This window comes from Dipodomys spectabilis, unplaced genomic scaffold (genome assembly GCF_019054845.1).
Source record: "Dipodomys spectabilis isolate Male_0828 unplaced genomic scaffold, ASM1905484v1 ptg000492l, whole genome shotgun sequence".
In the NCBI taxonomy this organism is placed as follows: domain Eukaryota; kingdom Metazoa; phylum Chordata; class Mammalia; order Rodentia; family Heteromyidae; genus Dipodomys; species Dipodomys spectabilis.
In genome coordinates, this window is record NW_024871169.1 from 1,375,664 (window position 1) to 1,397,291 (window position 21,628).

The 21,628-nt window shown below is 49.3% G+C and overlaps 2 protein-coding genes across 3 annotated transcripts; one reads left to right on the forward strand and one right to left on the reverse strand.

Moving 5' to 3' along the window:
• Positions 1-469: 469 nt before the first annotated feature.
• On the forward strand, positions 470-13,302 carry Ccdc22 (coiled-coil domain containing 22). Its single transcript, XM_042669232.1, has 17 exons — positions 470-753; positions 1,770-1,947; positions 5,276-5,408; positions 6,109-6,215; positions 6,359-6,425; positions 6,523-6,701; positions 8,610-8,804; positions 10,195-10,257; positions 10,347-10,466; positions 10,860-10,979; positions 11,071-11,187; positions 11,290-11,391; positions 11,471-11,578; positions 12,066-12,161; positions 12,397-12,456; positions 12,557-12,631; positions 13,011-13,302. Exons 1-17 carry the CDS (start codon positions 704-706, stop codon positions 13,122-13,124), a joined length of 1,884 nt encoding a protein of 627 aa, XP_042525166.1. The 5' UTR covers positions 470-703; the 3' UTR covers positions 13,125-13,302.
• A 92-nt stretch (positions 13,303-13,394) lies between these two features.
• Foxp3 (forkhead box P3) lies at positions 13,395-21,127 on the reverse strand. Of its 2 annotated transcripts, XM_042669233.1 has the most exons (11): positions 20,559-21,127; positions 19,933-20,037; positions 19,695-19,833; positions 19,215-19,302; positions 19,036-19,140; positions 18,079-18,166; positions 17,793-17,873; positions 16,118-16,268; positions 15,195-15,271; positions 14,498-14,599; positions 13,395-14,311 (listed from the first exon to the last, which is right to left on the reverse strand). In XM_042669233.1, exons 1-11 carry the CDS (start codon positions 20,814-20,816, stop codon positions 14,162-14,164), a joined length of 1,344 nt encoding a protein of 447 aa, XP_042525167.1. In that variant the 5' UTR covers positions 20,817-21,127; the 3' UTR covers positions 13,395-14,161. The 2 variants fall into 2 exon arrangements, with proteins under 2 accessions (XP_042525167.1, XP_042525168.1); XM_042669234.1 differs by lacking the exon at positions 19,933-20,037.
• Between the last annotated feature and the right edge of the window lie 501 nt (positions 21,128-21,628).

A 21,628-nucleotide genomic window follows, 5' to 3' on the forward strand; every position in this document is an offset into this window, starting at 1 on the left:
CTCACTGTGTAGCCCAAGGCTGACCTGAAACTCTTAATTCTCCTGGGTCAGCCTTCCCAGTGCCAGGATTACAGGCATGTGCCACCACATAGGGTTTACATGGTATGCTTTCTTACTATGTGGCAGGCACAGAATACAATGTACTTAAAGATTTTCTGATTGTTTGTTTAGTCAGGGTCTTTGTGTGTTGCGCAGGCTAATCTTTCTGTCTCAGTCTCCCAAGTACTGGGATTCTGGGTGTGCACCACCACACCCCATTTAGTACCTGTTTTAATCTTTGGAATGAGGTACTAGCCAGAGTCCCTTATTGCCAGATAAGGAAAGCAAGACACAGGAAAGCAGTCGCTTTGTGTTAAAACTCCAGCCCTTCATTTGGACATTCTTTATAGCCTAGAAGACGAATGCTGCCCTAAATAAAACCCATCTTGGTCCCTTTCTTCCCCACCCAGCACAGCTCCTTTTCCGCCGGGAAGAGCCCGACTAAGGCTTCCAGCAGCGATTGCGTCTTAAAGCCTGCGCGCGCACATTCACACCCCGCCTCCAGGCAGCCTGCCCCAGCCCGGCTTGCTCAATGGAACTACACTTCCCAATCCACCCCGCGCGGCCATCGCGAGTCCCGAGCACCGAGCGGGCTTGCTACAGCTGCATTCTACTTTCTCAGATCCGGTCCTGGACCGGGCCCCGGCACTGAATCAGCTCCACCATGGAGGAGGCAGACCGGATCCTCATCCACTCCTTGCGCCAGGCTGGAACGTAAGTACACAACCCCCACTGGTCTCTAAATGCTTACATCCGGGACTTCAAAACCCAGGACCCCGTTATCCCGGAACCTTAATGCCCAGGACACCTTGATTGACATCTAGGGCTCCAACTTCCAGGTCTCTAAGATCCCCTCCCGCCTACGTCCTGACAATCTGGGGGCTCCCAAGCTCCCAAGCTCTTTGATCTCGACATGCGGCATACCCAAGCTTTAGGATCCAGACACCCTGAGACTTTACAACCTTGAAACCTCAAGACCTTGAGACCTTGGTATCTGGAACTCCTAAGACAATTGCACCTGGAGAACCAGGGAATAAAACCACCACAACCTTGCTTTTCAGGGACTCCCCAAATCCCAGGGGCTGATACTTGAGAACCTTCAAACTTCGTCCCTAAATATTTGGGGACTAAAAACACCAGGACCCTAGAATCTGGTGACATCAGTTCTGGATCACTCTGACACAGAAGGACTTTTCCATTTGAGGGCCCTAAAAGTCTTCTATACCAAAATCTAGGGTGCCTAATTTTTGTGTTGTTTGAAGCCAGAGATGTTGATTTCTAGGGACCCTGACATTTGAAACTCTTGAGAATTCCTGTCTCTACATGTAGTCATCTCCAAACCCCAGCAGATCTGATCTCTGACATGCAGAGAACATGAGGGGATCAAGAAATATAGAGACCATGCTAATTAACGAGGTCCTTTCACTTTCTCAGAGCCCAGAAATTTGGGACCTTTAAGCACAGGGGAAGTTGGAGGTTTTGCTGAGTTCAGATTTCTTCCCTCCACCATTCTTTTACATGGGAAGTATTAGGATCTGAGGATTTACCTAGTTCTTTGTTTTCCAAATCAAAGTCTGAATCATTAACATCTAGGATCTGTTGGAATTTGGGCTTTGACCCCCACCCTCACTCCAGTTTCAGAACTTCTTTTTGAAGGACACTGTATAGCCCAGCCTGCTCCCCGTTTCTAGAATACTCCCCAGTGTTGAGCCTGCCTCTTTCTTCTTCAGGGCAATCCCTCCAGATGTGCAGTCCTTACGAGCCTTCACCACTGAGCTAGTTGTAGAGGCAGTGGTCCGATGCCTGCGTGTGATCAACCCTGCTGTGGGCTCTAGCCTCAGTCCCCTGCTTCCTCCAGCCATGTCAGCCCGGTTCCGCCTGGCCATGAGCCTAGCTCAGGCCTGCATGGTGAGTGTCTTCCAGTCCACACACTATCTTACTTCCTCCTTTACAAAGTAACCAAGCTCCTGCGACACTTTTGCCTTTCCTCCCTGCCATCTCTCTTTGTGGTTTAGCATTCATTAGTGGTTAAAAGCTGTTGGTCCTATTGCCAAACTGTAAGTAGTTCAAACCCTAGCTCTACCATTTGCTCTTTGACCTCTAAACCTTGTGGGCCTCAATTTTCTTATCTGTGGCCATCATAAAAATAATGTTATGGGCATTAAATGAGTGATCCCATATATACCGAGGCTGCCCCTAGCTTTCATATTTTAAGCTTAGTATCATGACCTCACCCACCCACCCAGAGTGTTCATCTAGCAGTTCCAGAAAGGCCTTCCTTTCCTGCACCTAAACTAGACACTGAATTGTGATTGGCCCAGCCTATGTCATATGATCCCTATAGGACACTATGATTGGCTGCCCCTCTCGTGTGCTAGTTAACTAAACTGTATCTGTTACATTCTCCTGTAGCAAGAATGCGCAACACGCCTCCAGTAACAGTTCCAAAAAATGTCTCCGTGGTGGGTCAAATAAAGTACCTTTCTAGTGAAAAACTCACCCTTTCTCAGTCTGGAGCTTTGTCCAGTTACTGTAGTTAAGAGCACTGGCTGGGGACCAGTGGCTCACCCCTATAATCCTAGCTACCCAGGAGGCTGAGATCTGAGTTTTGTGGTTCAAAGCCAGCCTGTGCAGGACAGTCTGTGAGACTCTTACCTCCAATTAACCACCAAAAACCTGGAAATGGAGCTGTTGTTCAAATGGCAGAGTGCCTGCCTTGAATGAAAAAGTGGAGAGAGTTCAAGAACCACAACCAAAAAACAAAGTGGAAAGAAAAAGTGAAGGATGAGTGTCCAGGCCAAGTTCAAGCCCCCAGTACTGAGAGACACACACAAAAGAATTGTACCTACTGTGGGGTTGCTGTAAAGATTAAAAATGAATTAAAGAAATAGAGGCTCAATTTTCCAGGGCATGTTTTGAATGCACAAGGCCCACATGGAAGAAAATACAGTAAAAATTCACTTAATATATATATTTTTTTTGGTGTCAGTCCTGAGGCTTGAACTCAGGGCCTGAGTGCTGTCCCTGAGCTTCTTTTGCTCATGGCTAGCACTCTTAGCACTTGGGTACTGCTTTACTCCTGCCTTTTCTTTTGGTAGATAAGAGTCCCACAGACATTCCTGCTGGGGCTAACTTTGAACCTCAGTCATCAGATCTCAGCTTCCTGAGTAGCTAGGATTAAGTGAGCTACCAGCCACTTGCAGAGTTAACATTTAAATAGCCAGATAGAGGTGATCTGGCTGTTTACCTTCCAGCAACTGGTGGCTATGCAATCAATTAAACACTTCCCACACCCAGTTAATATTTCTTGAAGGCAGCAGAGCAACTCCAGTGAAAACATCCATTTAGACAAAGGGCATAGCGTGGTCAGAGTTGTTCACCTTGCCCAATTGCTTGTGCAGTTCTGGTTCTTAGTTTTCTGCCACCTCTTCACTCTCAGATTCACTTAGCTGTCAGAATTTCCTGATTCTTCTGTCTGGGGCTCTTGGTGGCTTCTAGAGGCAGGCAGTCCCTAGCCTGGGGCTATGTCCTCAAGGATGGCAATCTAAGGGAGAAGTTAAGTATTTGGTCAGGCTTGGAGGATTCCAAGTGTTCAGTGCCAATGTGGGAGTGAGGCTTTCCTTTCTCCTTTCCCTTCCCTGCCTTCTCCTTCTCTCCTCCCCTCTCTCTTCTCCTCCCATTCCATCCCTTGTCCTCCCTCTCTTCCCCTCTCATTTAGCTCATGCTAACTTCAGCGTGGGGTAGACCATCTGGCTTTCTTAAGCTACATGGAATTGTTTGCCAGCAGCAGGCAGAAAGGGTATCTTTAGCTTAGCATTGCCTTATTTTGGTCCTATAAGTGCCCTGCTCCTGGTACCCATTTGTATGCCCAAGCCACCTCCATGTTGGCACTTGTCACTGTACATACCTTACTCCCGGGGTGAGTTTCTGTGGCCATCATAACTCTTTGATTGCAGATGTCAGGGTAAAAAAAAAAGACCAAAAACAAAAGCAACCCAGTAATGTATCAATACCCCAATGCATTTCATACCTTTTTGATCATGACTCTTCTAAATAAATACAGCTTACTCTGTGACCCAGAGCAAATATATAAATGTATTAAAGATTGCTTTTGAGTTGTGCTAGTAGTATAACACAATTTCATGTCAACCCTCTGGAGTAGATATTTTTGGAATCCTTTTTGGTTTTAGATGAAGCAAGCACAGCACAAAGAAGTTAAGTGATTTTCCTGAGGTTGGTAAGAGGCAGAGCGTAGGTCTGAACCTAGAAAGTCTTCTTTGGGGTCCATGTAACTCTGGACCAATATGTAGTTAGCTGGATGCTGTTGTCTCCTGCCTGTAATCTTGCTACTCAGGAGGCTGAGATCTGAATATCATGGTTCAAAGCCACCACAGGCAGACAAATCCCTGAGACTCTTATCTCCAGTTTAACAACAAAAAGCTGGAAGTGGAGGTGTGGCTCAAGTGGTAGGGTACCAGCTTTGAGGAGAAAGCTAAGCTAGGACTAGTGGCCTTGACTTCAAGTCTCAAACACACGTACACACACACACACACACACACAACAAACACATACAAAACAAAACACAAACCTCTGGCAGAACAAGGTTTTTTTTTTTTTTCATCTATGAATAGTCTGTTTGCTAATCCCATATAGAACCCTTGGAAGTATTTTCATTCTGAGCTATTGTGTTGCTGGTCTCTTTTATTAATCTGTTTATTTTGTTTTATTATCATTATTTTTTTTTAGTGATGCTTGGGATGGATCCCAGAGTCTGGCACACTCTAGGCATGTACTTTACCATTGAGCCACATCCCAGCTTTCCTGTTTATTTTTAGGCACTCTTTATATAATAGGCAGAGTTGCTGTCTATAATACAGACTCCAGATATTTTTCCCAATTTATTATTATTATTTTGACTTTGCTAATTACATTTTTCTCAAAATTGTCTACTTATTTCCATGTAGGCAGAAATTCCATCTTCTCTTTTGTGGCCTTTGGATCTTGATTCATAGTTAGCAAAGCCAGAGCTTTAATGTCCTTTCTGGCTCTCTGTTGGCATTGATTGTAATCATACCCTGGCTAACCTGGGGAGGGTGGTGGTTGGTAAGATAGTGGCAACAGGTATGGCCTAGGTCAAGGGGCTCCCAGGGCAGGAGGATCCTGCCTGCCTGGCTTATAGGGGCCTACTTCCCCAATCCCAGGCATTGTCACCTGATTAATACCTGATAACCTCCAGGATCTGGGCTATCCCTTGGAACTTGGCTACCAGAACTTCCTGTACCCCAGTGAGCCTGATCTTCGGGATCTGCTACTCTTCTTGGCTGAGCGCTTGCCCTCTGATGCGTCTGAGGATGCAGACCAGCCTGCAGGTACATAGAGGTTGGGGACTGGAGTGTGGTCCTGAGATTGATGAGTAGAAATGGGAGTATGTATTTGGGAGAGCTGGGTAGGATTGAGGGGAGGGTCAGAGAGGAAATGGATGCAGGGCTGGGGAACTGATAGACTCAGGTGGTGAGTGGGTACAGTGGAGGGACCTCCCTGATTCCTCCTCCTTACTCCTTCTACTCTCACCATGTGGGCATCGTTGGAGGTCCCCAAAGCACCAGGCACACTGTCGATTCTCAAGGCCTTTGTATCTGGGTTATTTTTCCCCAGATATCCTCATTGTTAACTCCTTAGCTGTCTATAATTTTCCTCTCTGCCATTACCTCATAGGACTTCCTTTGACTGTCTTGTGAAACACTCTAGGCTCCTTTTAGCAATCCTCCTCTCCTTGACCATCACCTGACCATGGTTTGGAAATGCACTTAAAATTCTATGCATGAACTCTCTTCTAGCTTGTTGACTGACTGTATGAGGATGGGGATCTTTCCTACTTTGTTCCTACTTTGACCCTAATATCTGATATGATGACTAGTGCCTAGTTCGTACTCTGTGTTTGTTGAATCACTGAGTGAAGATGCTAGCTGGATCAATCTACATGTCTAGATGAGGGGTGGTTTCCTAGAGTGTGTACTTTTGGATTTGTAGCATGTCATTTGGTGACTTCTTCTTCCCCACCTGGCCTAGGTGACTCAGCTATTCTCCTTCGGGCCATTGGAAGTCAAATCCGGGACCAGCTGGTTCTTCCCTGGGTTCCACCTCTCCTTCGCACCCCCAAGCTGCAGCACCTACAGGTAGGATCCCTGATTCCTATAGATCTATGCTTATTTCTGCCTTGCCTTCCCTGTCCCCATCCAGTTGTATGGTTGTTGACTCTTGTCATACTTTGTCCTGGAAATTCTGACTCTGTTCTTCCCTGCCTTAACACACACACCAGGGCTCTGGCCTCCAGCAGCCTTTCCAGTCCAGCAGGCTGGTCCTGCCTGAGTTGAATTCCAGAGAAGGTGAGGCTGAGACTGGGAAGAAGCTGGGGAGGAAGGGGACACCTGGGTCCCACTGTTGCCATGTGGGAAGGTGGACTGATTCTGTTCCTGATTTTAGAGTCTAAGGAGTTCCAGTCAAGTCTCATGCTGCTACCAGCTCCCACTCAGGTGCCCCAGCCATCTGGGAGGGCAGCCTCCCTCCTTGAGTGCCATGCTCTTCAGCTCTGCCAGCAGATGGGGCGAGATCATGCAGGAGATGAGGATTGGGTACGCCGGGCATCACGCCTCCCACCCCAGGTACTGCCAGATGTTTGGTTCCCTGCTGCTGAGGCTTCTGCTCCTAGTAACCCTAGATTTGTCTCCTTTTGGCCTTCTACCCTTCCCCTTTTTCCTCTTTAGTCTCATTGCCGCCCCCCCCCCCCACCACATGTACTCATCCGGTCCCCACCTGGTAGAACACTGGAGGTAGAATGGCTGCATATGGGACAAGTTGATCTCACTTCTCAAGGCTTTATTTCCTGTTCTGAAAACAGGAGTAGCCATTGTATGCAGTGATCTTGACTGACAGGACAGTTTGGATGGGTTACCTTCCTCCTTGTCTCTACCAGTTTCTCCTGTCCCTGAGTCTCTCATTTTCTGATTGTCGGTGATGCTTATGGTTTCTATATCTAGGTTTCTGCCTGGTCCCTTCCTGTCATGGTCTCTGTCAGTCTCTCTGTGTTCTCATTTCTGTGCTGCATCTCTACCTCTCTCCCTTTGTGTCTTTTCCCTGTGGCCCTCTGTCTACTTGTTTATCTGTCCCCATTGATCTAACCACTGATCTGTCTCGATTGCCACTTGTTCATCGCCTGCGTGCGTCTGTGCCAGTACTGAGGCTTGAACTCAGTACCTTATGTTCCCACTTGACTTTTTTGTTCAAGGCTGGCACTGTGCCACCTGAGCCACACCTCTACTTAGGGCTTTTTGTTAGTTACTGGGGAATAAGAGTCTTATGGACTTTTATGTCTTGGCTGGCTTCAATCCAGGATCCTCAGATTTCAGCTTCCTGAGTAGCTAGCATTACAGTCATAAGCCACCAGTGTCTGGCTACCACTTGTTCATCTTTGTCTTTATTTTTTAAATTTATAGGAATTGTCTAATATAAAAGCAGAGAGAATATTCTAATGAGTCCTGTATACCATTTTGCCAGTCTTCCTATAGATTCCTCAGCTCCTTTCCTCTTCCATCATCATCAACATCATCATTATCATCTGGCACTGGCATTTGACTTGTGGGCCTTATGCTTGCTAGGCATGTGCTCTACTGCTTGATCCATGTTCCCAGCCCTTCTCTGTATTAAGGCATATCTCAGGACTAGAGAGATAGTTCAGTAGTAGAGGATTTGCCTATTGTGCACAGGCCTTGGCTTCTATCCCCAGTGTATAGTTGCAACTCTTAACTACTTAAGACTTTCTTGAACTGGGTTCTGGTGGCTCACAGCTGTAATCCTAGCTACTCAGGAGGCTGAGGTCTGGCATGAAGCCAGCCTGGGCAAGAAATTCTGTGAAACTTATTTCCCATTAACTAACAAAATACCAGAAGTGGAGCTGTGGTTCAAGTGGTAGAGCACTAGCCTTGAGCAAAAATGCTAAGGGATAGCACCCAAGCCCTGAGCTAAATCCCTAAGACTCAACCTCCCGAGTAGCCCAGGATTATAAGTATAAGCCACTGGTGCCTAGTTTATTCTTTTTTCCCCCCAAAAATGTAACCATTGCCCATTTCCACAATGAAATGAATAATGATCTCAGTACAATCTAACACAGATTTTATGACCAGATTTCCTCAGAGGTCTTGCAACTGTTATTCTCTCCCCCTCATCTCCCTCTCCCTCTTATTCACTCTGTCCCTTTCTTTGCCTGGCATCTTTAACTCTGTTTTTGCTCTGTCCCACGCATCCTTTCTGTGTGTGTCTCTGATTGGGGGGGGGAGGGCTCTAGGCTAGTTTCTCCCCTTACACATCTTTCTCCAATGTGGGGAGTGAGTGAAGTATGACTGTGGAGAAGATGTGCTCCCTCTGTTCCTAGGATGCTCCTAGGCCAATAGGGCAGGAGAACAGGGAAGGGGCTGATAGGTGGGTATCACTTGTCCAGTGGTCCCTGGAAGCAGCAAGGCCTTGGGGGCAGCAGACCTCCAGCACCTTCCTTATCCTTTGCCTGTTTGTTCCAGGAGGATCCCCGGGCTCCTCGACAGCGGCTACAGAAACAGTTAATAGAGCATCTGCGCCAAAGCTGGGGTCCACTTGGAGTCGCCCCACAAACTCGAGATCTGGGAGAGCTGCTGCAGACCTGGGGTGCTGGGGCCAGGACAAGTGTCCCCAAGGGCTCTCGCTTCACACATTCAGAGAAGTTCACCTTCCACCTGGTGGGTGAGCCTGAGTAGACACAGCATGTGCTAATGGGGCATAGCTGCTTCAAAAGTTGCTTTATGTATAAATGCCATCCTTATTCACACAGGTTCCTCTGCCTCTACTGGGTAGGGGGTTCAGAGGGCTCCCCTAACCTCTGAGAACTTTAGTGGAGAAAGGGAAGATAGGTGGATACCATGTAGGGGGGGTGCTCCTGTCACAAACACTACCTTTCCCTAAGCATCCGTCTTTCTCTTCCTTCCTTCCTTCCTTTTTCTTTTTTAGATTATTATAAGGTTTATTAGAGGAACCATATTTCCAGCAAGAGAGAGCACATGGCCTCAGTCATCTAGGTAGCAGGAGGGTCTGTCTGGGCTTTCTTTCTTTCTTTCTTTCCTTTCTTTCTTTCTTTCTTTCTTTCTTTCTTTCTTTCTTTCTTTCTTTCTTTCTTTCTTTCTTTCTTTCTTTCTTTCTTTCTTTCTTTCTTTCTTTCTTTCTTTCTTTCTTTTCCTCCCTCCCTCCCTCCCTCCCTCCCTTCCTTCCTTCCTTCCTTCTTCTTTCCTTCCTTCCTTCTCTCTTTCCCTCCCTCCCTCCCTCCTTCCCTCTCTCTCTTTCTCTCTCTCTCTCCCTTTCCTTCCTTCCTTTTTTTTTTGTTGGTCGTGGAGCCTGAACTCTGGGTCTGGGCGCTGTCCCTCAGCTTTTCAGCTGTAGACTAGCGCTCTACCACTTGAGCATCAGCCCCACTTCCAGCTTTTTCTGCTTATGTGGTGCTAAGAAATCGAACTGAGGGCCTCATGCATGCAAAGCAAGCACTCTACCACTGAGCCACCTTCCCAGCCCCTTCTCTCTCTCTCTCTCTCCTCTTTCTTTCTTTGTCAGTCTTGGGCCTTAAACTCAGGGTATGGGTACTCGTTATCTTGCCCATGTAATTGTAACTCCTCTGTACGGTATTCTCACAATAAAAAAAAAAAAAAAACTCAGGGTATGGGTGCTCTCAAACTACTTTGCACCACTTCTAGTCTTCTGGTGGTTAATTGGAGATAAGAGTCTCATGTACTTTTCTGCCTGGGCTGGTTTTGAACCATGATCCTCAATCTCAGCTACTTGAGTAGTTGGGATTACAGGCGTGAGCCACCAAATCTGGTCCTAGGCACTTTTCTTTGAGCTTATCTTTTCCTAGATGCTTATCCAGAGGAGCCTTTATTCTTCTCAGGGTCAGACTCAGGAATTTTTTCCCTTTGGCAGCCACACTAGTTTGAGGTCACATATAGTACCTTTACCCCCCTAAATTATAGTCTGAGCTGTCAGTAGTTGAGTGGGTATGGGTAATGCTTTGGGATTTTGAGGCTAGGTGATGAGGAACAGGGTCTTCTGTAACAGCCAGGATGCCCCTGTTTTCACTGCTAGGAGCCCCAGGCCCAGGCAGCCCAGGTGGCAGACATTCCAGCCTCTTCTCGGCAGCCTGAACAGGTGAGCAGAATGGTCGGGCAAGAGGAACTGGGGACTTTGCCTATCTACTGGATCTGACACCTCTATTTCTACTGGTCTGTGCCTCGCAGGACCTGAAGGCAGCTCAAGAACAGGAGCTAGAGTCTCTTCGGGAACATCTGGAGGGTGTGAAGCAGAACATTGAAGAAATTGAAGCCAATATGAAGACTTTGGGAATCAGCCTTGTGCAGGTGAGGGGCTGAGGCCTCTGTCTGTGTCAGACCAGGCATAGGGCCTTGTGGGCCTAACTGGTGATCTGTAGAGGTCAGCAGATGCTAGAGGGACTTGGGGACTTCTAGAGCTCTTAAGGGTACCAGAGAATTGATGGAGGCAAGACTCATAGGGTTGGGAGCTTGGTGGGCTTATAGGAGTTAGAGGTACCTGTGGTCCTTATAGGTGAATGTGAGGGTGTGTGGGCATTGTTAGAAGAAAGTGGGTCTGGATGCCAGGGGCTTGTGGGGCTCCTTATGGCCATGAGCATGGCACTGGGTCCAAGAGGCCTATAGGGGTTAGAGGCCATGTAGTGATCTATGGGGGCTGAGGGCTGTGGTATGTGACTGGGAGCTGGGATGCTGGTGTGCCAGGTAGAGACTGAATGTCGGCAGAGCGAGCTCAGCATGGCGGAGCGGGAGCAGGCACTGCGCCTGAAGAGCCGGGCAGTGGAACTGCTGCCTGATGGGGCTGCCAACCTCACCAAGCTGCAGGTGGGCCAAGGCTGAGGCTGGGCTGGTCTGGGGAGGGGTGAAGGTTGAATGGGCCCGGCTTATGAGGCATGTTTCCCTGACTCTCTACCAGCTCGTGGTGGAGAGCAGTGCCCAGCGGGTCATCCACCTGGCAGGTCAGTGGGAAAAGCATCGGGTCCCACTTCTTGCTGAGTACCGCCACCTCCGAAAGCTTCGGGATTGCAGGGAGGTAGGTGGTGGGATCTTGGGTGTTGAGTGTGGAAGGTCTGGTGCCTCTAGGTGGCCATCCTTGAGCTCTGCTCACTGCCCTCTGCCCATGGGCTCCTGGCAGCTAGAATCTTCTCGACGACTGGCGGAAATCCAGGAGCTACACCAGAGTGTTCGGGCAGCTGTGGAAGAGGCCCGTAGGAAGGAGGAGGTCTATAAGCAGTTGGTAAGGCTTGTGTTGAGGGCTCTGGGTGGCAAGGGTGGGATATAGATCCTGGGGGAGTGCCTGCCATGTCCCTGTTCAGGTGTCAGAGTTGGAGACTCTGCCAAGAGATGTGTCCCGGCTGGCCTACACACAACGCATCCTGGAGATTGTGGGCAATATCCGGAAGCAGAAGGAAGAGATCACTAAGGTACATACCACTGAGGCCCTGGCGAGTGGGTCACAGGCATCCAGGTATAGGGTGGCCAAACAAGGACCTTACATTCCTTTTTATTTAATGCCAGAACTGGAGCTTGAATTCTGGGCATTTTTCCTTAGCTTTTTTTTTTTTTTTTTTTCCCTCAAGGCTAGTACGCTACTTCTTAAGCCACAGCTCCTCTTCTGGCATTTTGCTGGTTAATTGGAGAAAAGAGTCTCATGAACTTTTGTGCCTGGGCTGGCTTCAAACTCTGATCTTCAGATCTCAGCCTCCTATGTAGCTAGGATTACAGGCATGAGCCACTGGCACTTGGCAATCTTACACTCTGATAGGCAGAAATTTCCAGCTACCCTGATAGGACAGTCACACACAGTCTACCCTAGCCACATTGTCACAGGCCCTGAGTACATGCATAGAATACATATGAGTACCTACTCTGACCCAGACATTTGCTTATGGCCACCCTGGTGTCTGCTAGATCTTGTCTGACACGAAGGAGCTTCAGAAGGAAATTAACTCCCTCTCTGGGAAGCTGGACCGGACATTTGCAGTGACTGATGAGCTTGTGTTCAAGGTGTGGGGCACACCAGACTGGTGGGAGGGTGCAGGTGGGGCTGGACCATTGCCTGTCCATCTGCTCAAAGGCTAGCTTTGCCTTGGGCTCTCTGTGAGTCTGTAGGCACACAGTTATTTACACATGTGCCAAGTGAAAGGCAAGGGTGGGAGAGGGTGGCCCTGAGGGACATGGAGGTGGCAGGGGAGGTGGGAATAGCCTGCTGATATCTTCAAGATCCCCTTTGCCTGGTCAGGATGCCAAGAAAGATGATGCAGTTCGGAAGGCCTACAAATATCTAGCTGCTCTGCATGAGGTGAGAGGAACAGTGTGTGCCCCAAGAGGGAAGGGGTTGTGGGGGGGTGGCTATAGAGGAACCAACATAGGTGCAAACCTTCTGTTACTGCTGTCCCCAGAACTGCAGCCAGCTCATCCAGACAATTGAAGATACAGGCACGATTATGCGGGAGGTTCGAGACCTTGAGGAGCAGGTAAAACCAGGGAGCTGGAGGGGAAGTGTTACAGGCCAGGGGGAAGCTCCTTGATTTTTGCTGACAGAGGCTGTGGGACAAGATAGCCTACAGCTAGCGACTCAGCCCTGCTCCTTAGTGCCTATGCTTGGTACCTGGGACCAGCCAGTGGCCTACTCTGAGTCCTTTCTGCTTCTACCCTGAGGGTCGTGCCTATCTCCCAGAGCCAGTGGCAGACGTTTTGCCTTGGGGGTGCTTTAGATGAGGGGAATGATATGTGGGAAGGAGCAGGCCACTTTTGGGGGTGCAGGAGGGGTGCAAAGTAGCTTTAATGGAGGGGGATGGTCAACAATGGTGGGGAAAGTGGCCCTGAGATTGTATATATCCCCTATTACCTTAGATCGAGACAGAAATGGGCAAGAAGACTCTCAGCAACCTGGAGAAGATCTGTGAGGACTACCGAGCCCTTCGCCAGGAGAATGCTAGCCTCCTGGGCCGAGTCCGGGAGGCCTGAGGATTCCTGATGGAGGTTTCCCACAGCCACAGGCAGAGATTTGGGGTGTTGGAGGCAGTGACTAAGCACTTGCCCTAGCTCTTCCCTCTGTTTATCATTCAGTTTCTCCTTCTGGGAACCAGATGTCTACCCACTTGGCCCCAACCCTGATTGGACCGATTATCCAGATTGTTAGGGGCTCAGCTGCAGTTTTATTGGGTGGGCACTTGGAGAGGGGCATGGATCCCAAATAAAGGAGGGGCTCTTCTGTAGTCCAAGCTGAGGCATGGATCGGGCCCAAGACATAGGAGGGAGAGGGAAGGCAAGTGGAATATGGGGTACACTATGGCCAGTCAGTGTATATCTTCATGGGACTGGGTGGGGAGCTTGTGTGTGCATATGTGCACATGTATGAGATATGCAGGGGAGTTCTACAGGCTGGGTCTGTGAATAGGCATATGTGTATGAGGAGCTGCATGAGACTGTGTATGACCGGTCATGTGTCTGTGTGGCTTTCTAGGACCTGTGGTCCTGAGGGTACTGATGCTGCTTCTGAGTGACGCCATACCTGTGGGTTCAGAGGCTGGGTGGGTGGGTGCCTTGGGTCTGTGAGTTGGACAGTCTGTGTGTGTCTATGCAGCTTTGAGGGCATTTGAGGGTACCCAAGCTGGCTCTTTATGTTTGAGGGCTTTGTGGGAGGATCATAACTGTGTCTATTTCACTTTTCACACCCTGAGGCCATCTGTGAGTATCTGAGGCAGTCTGTATGTGTGTGGCTGGGTTCAAGAGCTCTGTTTGGCTGGAGAGTCCAAGTCTGGGGGCTGGGAGGTGGAGGTTTGAGGCTAGACTTGGACTGGGGCCCCTCTGAGCAGCCTCAGGGTAGAAGATAGGATCCAGGATGGCAGCCAACTCAGGGAGCAGACATTCTGGAAGGCAAGGCTGTGGATACTTTCCTTCCTGGTTTCTGTAGGTATGTCCAAGGCCTGCCACCCCTACCCCTACCACTTCTTCCCCTTTTAGCCCCTGGCTTGTCTTTCTTCCTTTCCATGGTATTGAGATCAGGGGCTAGGTGTAGAGTTGGAGCGCCTGCTGGGCCTCTGACTCCTTTTCTTGCGGAATTCAAACTCATTCACGGTCCACACAGCTCCTTTCTCACTCTCCACCCGCACGAAACACTTATGCAAACTCAGGTTGTGGCGGATGGCATTCTGTGGAAGGAGGACCAACCAGCCAGAGCAGGCAATCAGTTCCCCACTGAGGGCAACAGACCTGGCCATTCCCAACTTCCTTCCCCTTCCCCATAGGCCTGAGAGGCCAGCCCCATGTCTGCCTGCTGCTGTGCTGTTGTAATATTTGAGACCACCCCAGCCACCAGCACCTCCAGAGGCACTCACCTTCCAGGTGGCAGGGTGGTTTCGGAAGAAAGCAAACATACGTGTGAACCAGCGATAGATTTCATTGAGTGTCCGCTGCTTCTCAGGAGCCTCGAGGATGGCCTGGATTTTGGAGTGGAATGGGGTGAGGAGAGTGTCCCCTGAAGTCAGGGCTAAGAGAGATAGTCTATTTTGGGCCCCCTGCACTGGTGGTAGAATTATGGAGGCAGGGGAGGGATGGGAAAGATGATGTGTGGTGGAGTCTGGGGTAGACATGGGGGAAAGGGTCCATTTAGGCTCAGAATTGGGCTTGCAGTGGCCTGGCTGGTGGTTTTGGTCTGGGTTCAGTGACAGGTCTGGTTTGAATCCAGCAGAAGGGGTCATATTTAAGAAATGCCTTGGGACTCCTCAGAGGGATGTGGTAGTGTAGGAGGCAGACCCCTCCCCACTGGGGCTTGAACTCAAGGTGTGTGAACAGTCCCCAAGTATTTGTGCTCAAGGTTGGTGCTCTACCACTTGAGTCACAGCTTCACTTCTGGCTTTGTGTATCTAATGGAAATAAGAGTCCCATAGACTTTCCTGCCCAGGTGGCTTTGAACCATGATCCTCACATCTCAGCCTCCTGAATAGCTAGGATTACAGGCATGAGCTACTGGTACTTGGCTCCCCTCCCCACTTTCTTTTCCCTCCATTGTGGACCTGAACTGCCCTGGCTTACCCAGCGGATGAGGGTGGCATAGGTGAAAGGCGGCCGCATATTGTGGAACTTGAAGTAGTCCATGTTGTGGAAGAACTCTGGCAGAGGGCAAGGAGGAGTCAGGCCCCATGTAGGGCCCCATGATTCCCCGTTCCACTCCCTACTACTGGCTGCAGAGTATTTGACATAGTGTGTCTCCTTTCTGTACCACTCTGGCCCACCTTGTCCTCCCCAAGATTGAAAGGAAGTATCTTGCCCATGTGAGCAGTCAAGTGGCACAGCCAGGATGATACGCTTCTGATCCTTGTTAAACCCACAGCCCAATTCTGAAAGGGTAGGAGAGAGATTGGTAACCTTGGGCAAATCCACCCAAGGGAGGGTCTGTGAGAATTACGTAACTAGATCCTTCCTTTTCTTTTTTCTTTTTCTGATGCCAGTGCTAGGGCTTGAACTCAGAGCCTGAATGCTGTCCCTGAAGTTTTCTGCTCAAGGCTAGCACTGTACCACTGAGCCATAGCTCCACTTGTGGCTTTTTTGGTAGTTAATTGGATCTAACAGTCTCACAGCCTTTGCTTCCCAAGATTGCTTTAAACTAGGATCCTCAGGTCTCATCCTCGTGAATAGCTAGGATTATAGCTATGAGCCATCAGCGCCTGGCCTAGATTCTTTCTGATAACCAGATCAGAGTAGCCCAATCCCAAAGTGGGTGAGACATGGCTCCAGTCCTCACAGGAGACAAGGTTGGGCTAGATATTTGGGACCATATAGAGGGTGCCAAGGCCATGGAAATCCTGAGAAGCATTGGCAAGCAGTTAACTTTGTCCCTAAGGGTGAGTGATGGTAGTGGCTGTAACAAGAAACAATATGGAGCTCCTTTGTACCTCCCCCCAGCATGAGTTGGGATTTGGGGCTTAGAGTAATTAGGCTAGGCATGGATCACTTACCTGGGAAGGTGCTGTTTCCATGGCTACTCCAGAGGTGCCTCCGCACAGCAAACAGGCTATCCGAAGCATCCCGGGGTCCTGACCAGGCTGGGACGGTGCTGCTTTGGGTGCCAGAAGCTACAATGCAGCAGGAACCCTTGTCTAATGGTTCCTAGAGAAAGCAGGGTTGGGGGCTGGTGACCCAGAGACTTGAACTTCATCTTATTTTATGTTTCATTTTTGGCAGTACTCCGGTTTTCTGACAGGGCTTCCTTTTTACTTGTTTAATTTTGTGTAGGTACTGGGCTTGAACTGTGTGCTCTCATTCTATCACTTGAACCACACTTCCACTTCCAGCTTTTTCTGTGTGCTGGTACTGGGGCTTGAAATCAGGGCCTTGGTGCTATCCCTGAGCTCTTTTGCTCAAGGCTAGTGCTCTATTTCCAGCTTTTTTGTGATTAACTGAGAGAGTCTCACATACTTTTCCTGTCAGGGCTGTCTTTGAATCACTATCTCAGCCTCTTGAGTAGCTAGGAGTACAGGAGCAAGCCACCAGTGCCCAGCTACTTCCAGTTTTTTGCTGATTAATTGGAGATAAGACTCTCTCAGATTTGTCTGTCAAGACTGGCTCGAACTTTAATCTTCAGATCTCAGTTTCCTGATGAGTAGTTAGGAAATAAGTAGTGTTACCCACTGGTGCCTGGATTTTATTTACTTACTTTAAACCGGGTCTTACTGTGTTGCCCAGGTTGGTCTTGAACTCCAGGGCTCAAGTAATCCTACTTTAAGTCTCCTGAGTAGCCGAGATAATAGGTGGGTGAGCCTGTGCCTGGTTTAAAACAGTGGATTTATTTTTCATTTGTTTTTTGAGGTGCTGGGAGGCAGAACCTTTGTGCATGTTAGGCCAGCAGTCTATTTGTGAGTTACAACCTCAGCGCCTCCTCCTTTTCTGAGACAGGAATTTGCTATGTAGTCCAGGCTGGCTTTGAACTCACAGTCCTGCTTTAGCCTGAGTGCTGAGATCACAGGCATGTATTATCACGCTGTATTTCTAAGATGAAAAGCACATTTTCTAGTAGTCTGTAGCAGATTTCACAAAGCACTGTAAGCCATATTGGTTAGAGTACAGGAATGTGTTGTCACAGATGGTGGGGCTGAATTGGGCTCCCCTAGCACTAGCACCCAAACTGCCTCTTATTGAACCAATCACATCTTCTTGCCCTCAGTTCTCATCTGTGAATTGGGATAATACTGGTAGCTATCTCATAGTGGTATCATGAGGCTTGAATAAGCTAACACAGCAGAATATTCAGAAATGGTGCTGGCTTAGTAGTCAGGTAGCCAGTGGGGTCATATGTGAACCCACACTTAAGTGGTCTGGGGTTCCTATCTTGAAATTTGAACACAGATCTCTGCCTTGTTCTTTTGTGCCAGCCCTGGTGAGTTATGTAGTTAATGCTGTGGGGACAACAGTTTGCCTTCTTTAAATGGCTGGCTGCTTTTCCTTTGAAAATTAACAGTAATTGGGGATTGAAGGCTTAGAGTATGTATAAGATGGAAAAGATCCCCAGCTCAGGCATGTAAGGAGCTGGGCATGGCTCATACACCTCAGGGTCTGTCTGTGAAAAGACATCTTCTCCTTTCCTGCCCACCAGCAATCCAAGTCCACTGCCTTAAGGGGTCTGAGGTGGCTCACCACAACTGGAGTCTTGGTCAGTGCCATTTTTCCGGCCAGGTGGGCCTGCATAGCTCCCAGCTTCTTCTTCTCCAGCTCCAGCTGTGGGGATGAGCACAAAAGTGAAGGCTCCATCTGGTCTTTTTTTCTTTTTTGCCACATCTTTGTCTAGGCTTTGGCTTTCCTTGGGAGTACCCTCTCTCCCTCCCCGCTTAGAAAGCTTCTGTCCTACATGAGTCTTCTTGGCACAGGTGGGCCTGCTGCTCTTCCACCATCCTCCATCCCTCCTGCTACCTGTGGTCCATACCTGTTGCTCCAGAGACTGTACCACCTCTTTCTGGAGGAGACACTGTGCTCTGCCCTTCTCATCCAAAAGGTGGTCTGCCTGGCAATGCCTGAGTAGGAAGGAGATTCCATGTAGCTGATCACAACAGGCCTTGTCTCCTGGTTTAGAGTTGAGGATAGCCCAGACCCCGTAGGAGGCCTGTCCTCAGAGCCTTAGGTCCCCTCTACAGTCTCCCTCAGGCTGTTTCTCACTCGACCTTCCTTCGCCATCTGTTCTTGCTACCTATTGCCTTCCAGATCTGAACTTACCCCTTGAGTATGACCAGGGTGTGGACAATGATGTTGGAAGGGTGGTGAGAGTGGAAGTGGTATTCCACATATAAGGGACAGTTTGTGCAAAGGCTCAGCTATGAAGAATTGCTGCTAATAGGTATTACAGAGAAGTGGAAGGGTGTGTGTGTGTGTGTGTGTGTGTGTGTGTATGTGTGTGTGTGTGTATGGGGAGAAGGAGAGGGAGAGGGAGGGAGAGAGAGAACAACAATAAGAAGGAAGGGGAGGCAGCATCAGCCATCTGGAGAAGCTGGGGCTTTGGCAATCATGAATATGCTCTGTTGGCATGAGAGATAGCAGGGCAAAGCAGGAGTATAGATTTTGAATTCCCACCTCGGCCACTTAGGAACTGAGTGATCTTGATCAAGACATTTACCCTGTTTGGTCTCAGTTTCTTTGTCTATGAAGTAGAGATAATAATAGCACGTACTTTTAGTATTATGTCCCATTACACAAATGAGGAAACAGGCCCAGAGAAGCTATGTTATTTGTCCAAATTCACCCAGCCAGGAGTGATGAAGATAGGATTTGGGTCTAGGCTTAGCTTTTCCCTTTTCTATCTTACTACCTATCTGGAGGCAGCTTGAGTTGTGATCTGCACTCCACACCTCTGTCTGCCCACCAGAAGTCCCTGGACCAGGTTTCTCACTTGAGAAAGTCCTCTTGTTCCTTGAAGACCTTCTCACATCCAGGCCACTTGCAGACACCATTTGCCAGCAGTGGGCAGGGCCCTGAGGGTGTGCCTGAAAGAGTGCTGATGGGGAAAATTGAGGGTATTAGAGAAGGGGACAGTAAGGTGAAAAGTTACTTCTGGCCCTGCCCACTTACCTGTCCTTCCTGGCTGCACCTGGGCTTGGGAAGGTGCAAAGCAAGGCTGGTTCCCTGGATACCCACTCCAGACTGGCCACGTTGATCCCTGGGGGTTGGTGACAGGGCACTTGTGTTGTGGGCTGTGCTGTGGCCTCCCCCCATCTTGAGTCTTGAAGACCTTCCCAGGAGGCCCTGCAGTTCCAACAGTCCAGGGCTTCTGGCAGAACAGTTCTTAAGACAGCCATTGGCAAATGCTGACATTTTGACTTAACTGTAAAGATCTGTGGTTCTGTGATTTTGACATTCTGTGTCTTCAGGAAACCTGACAGTTTTTTGGAGGTTGGAGTTTCCATGACTCTTTAAGATTTGATTCCCCCCGTCCCACCCTGCTCAGACCTCCAGAGGGCTGCAATTCAGAACCGTTAAGTTTGTGCATTTTCAAGGGTCTGGGGACTTTGGGGGTTCTTTGAAGCCCTGGGATATGGGCTAAGGTGTTACCAGGTGGCAGGCCAGGCCGAGCCTTGAGAGAGAAGACCCCAGTGGTGGCAGTGGGTGGTGGGAAGCTGATCATGGCTGGGCTGTCCAGTGGGTGCACCTGTAGCACAGGAGTCCGGGTATGGGCATCAACTGTGGAGAGCTGGGAGACACATAGGCGCCCACAGCTCAGCCTGGCTCATGGACCTTTCCCATAAGTTTTCCCTCTGCTCCCTCCTCCTGGTCAGTGCAGGATTCCTACCTGGTGCATGAAGTGTGGTCTATCCTGGAGAAGTGCTTGCAGGTGAGGTGAGGGGCCCAGTCGGGCTCCAGAAGGTGCCACCATGACTAGGGGCACTGTAGGCAGCTGGAGGGAGAAAGCAGGTGCCATGAGTTGCCAATCTCATCCTCACTGTTCTGGGGTCTACTTCATATGTAACTTCACCACAGCCATACACGGGCAGTACTATGGTCATATCCAGTTTACACATGTGCAAACAAGGCTCACAGAGGTGGAGTGATATATTAAGATCAGAGTTAGGCAGAGTTGGCCTCAACCTTGTCACCTCAACTTTTTGGGCCCCATTATCTCCTCTTGTACGCTTGAGATGAGGACACATACCTGTGCCCATGGGACTATGATAGGGTCCCTTCCTTTCCAGAAACGGATTGGGTGGTCGTGGAGAGCCTCAAATTTTTTGAGGCCCAGAAAATGGGGATTTTCTTGGCCTTGAAACATCTGCATAAGTCACAGACTTGCTGCCTGGGACCCAAAACCACTTCCTGTGCCCCAGCCACCCCCCCTCTCACCCTGTGCCACGGTAAAGGTCGGCACCTGTAGACCCAGGTACCCCACCCTGTCTGCTCCATTCTGGACCTGGGCCTCACCTGCAGCTGTGATGGTGGCAGGGGGTTCAAGGAAGAAGAGGCATGGGCCCCATCTCGTAGGTTCCAACCTTGCAAGATTCCTCCAGGGCCCCTGGCCCCCAGGTGATCAGAGGTCTTGGGTGCAGCCTTCCAGCAGGAAGAGGCTCCTAGGGATGGGTCGAGGGCCAAGGAAGGGGCCGTGGGTTTGGTTGGCCTAGGGTTGGGCATTTGGTCCTTGTTTGAGGGCAGGCTGCAGGGATGATAGGGAGAAGGAATCATATGTGTTAGGGGCAGTGTAAGATTCTCAAGTACATAGACCACATGGACACTTCTCTAGTTAGAGAAAGTGTTGGCTTCGTTGTCTCAGAGGTCCCCATAACCACATTCCATCCAACTCTGGCTCCTCCTGCCACTATTCTATGTGTATATACGTGTGTGCATGCACAGACACACTGATAGAAGGAACATAGGCATGCATGTAAAGCTCCTCTCCCTATGCACAGGTCCAGTACTCTGCTAACTGTCATGCACCAGCACAGGATGGTAGTAGGGCTACTGACTTCAAGTTACAGTCAGAAGTTGCTGGCAGCTTGGATATGGGGGGGGGGGGGGGTGGGAGAAAGGGAAGGTCAAGGGGACTTCTGGATTTTAGCTTGAACAACTAGGACAGAGCTGATGCTAGCAGAAATGGGGTGGGGTGGTAATCAGGTGTACATGGGTTCAGGGGTCTGGTGCTAGTGGCATTAGGCATCTGTGTAACCTACAAGTGGATGACTGAATAGAGGAGTATGAAGTTCAGGGCTAAGCAGGGACATCATCTCTGGGTATTCTGCACAGAGCTGGCAGAGCTGATTGCCAAAAAGAAAGAGAGGGAGGTCAGGCTTTCTTAAGTCAAGGCTTCATAGCCTTCTAAAGGAATTGAGCTTGGGGCTGGGAATGTGGTAGAGTGCTTGCCTAGCTAGCATGAATGAAACCCTGGGTTCGATTCCTCAGTACCACAAACAGAAACAGCCAGAAGTAGTGTTGTGGCTCAAGTGGTAGAATGCTAGCCTTGAGAAAAGAATTTCAGGGAGAGTACCCAGGCCCTGAGT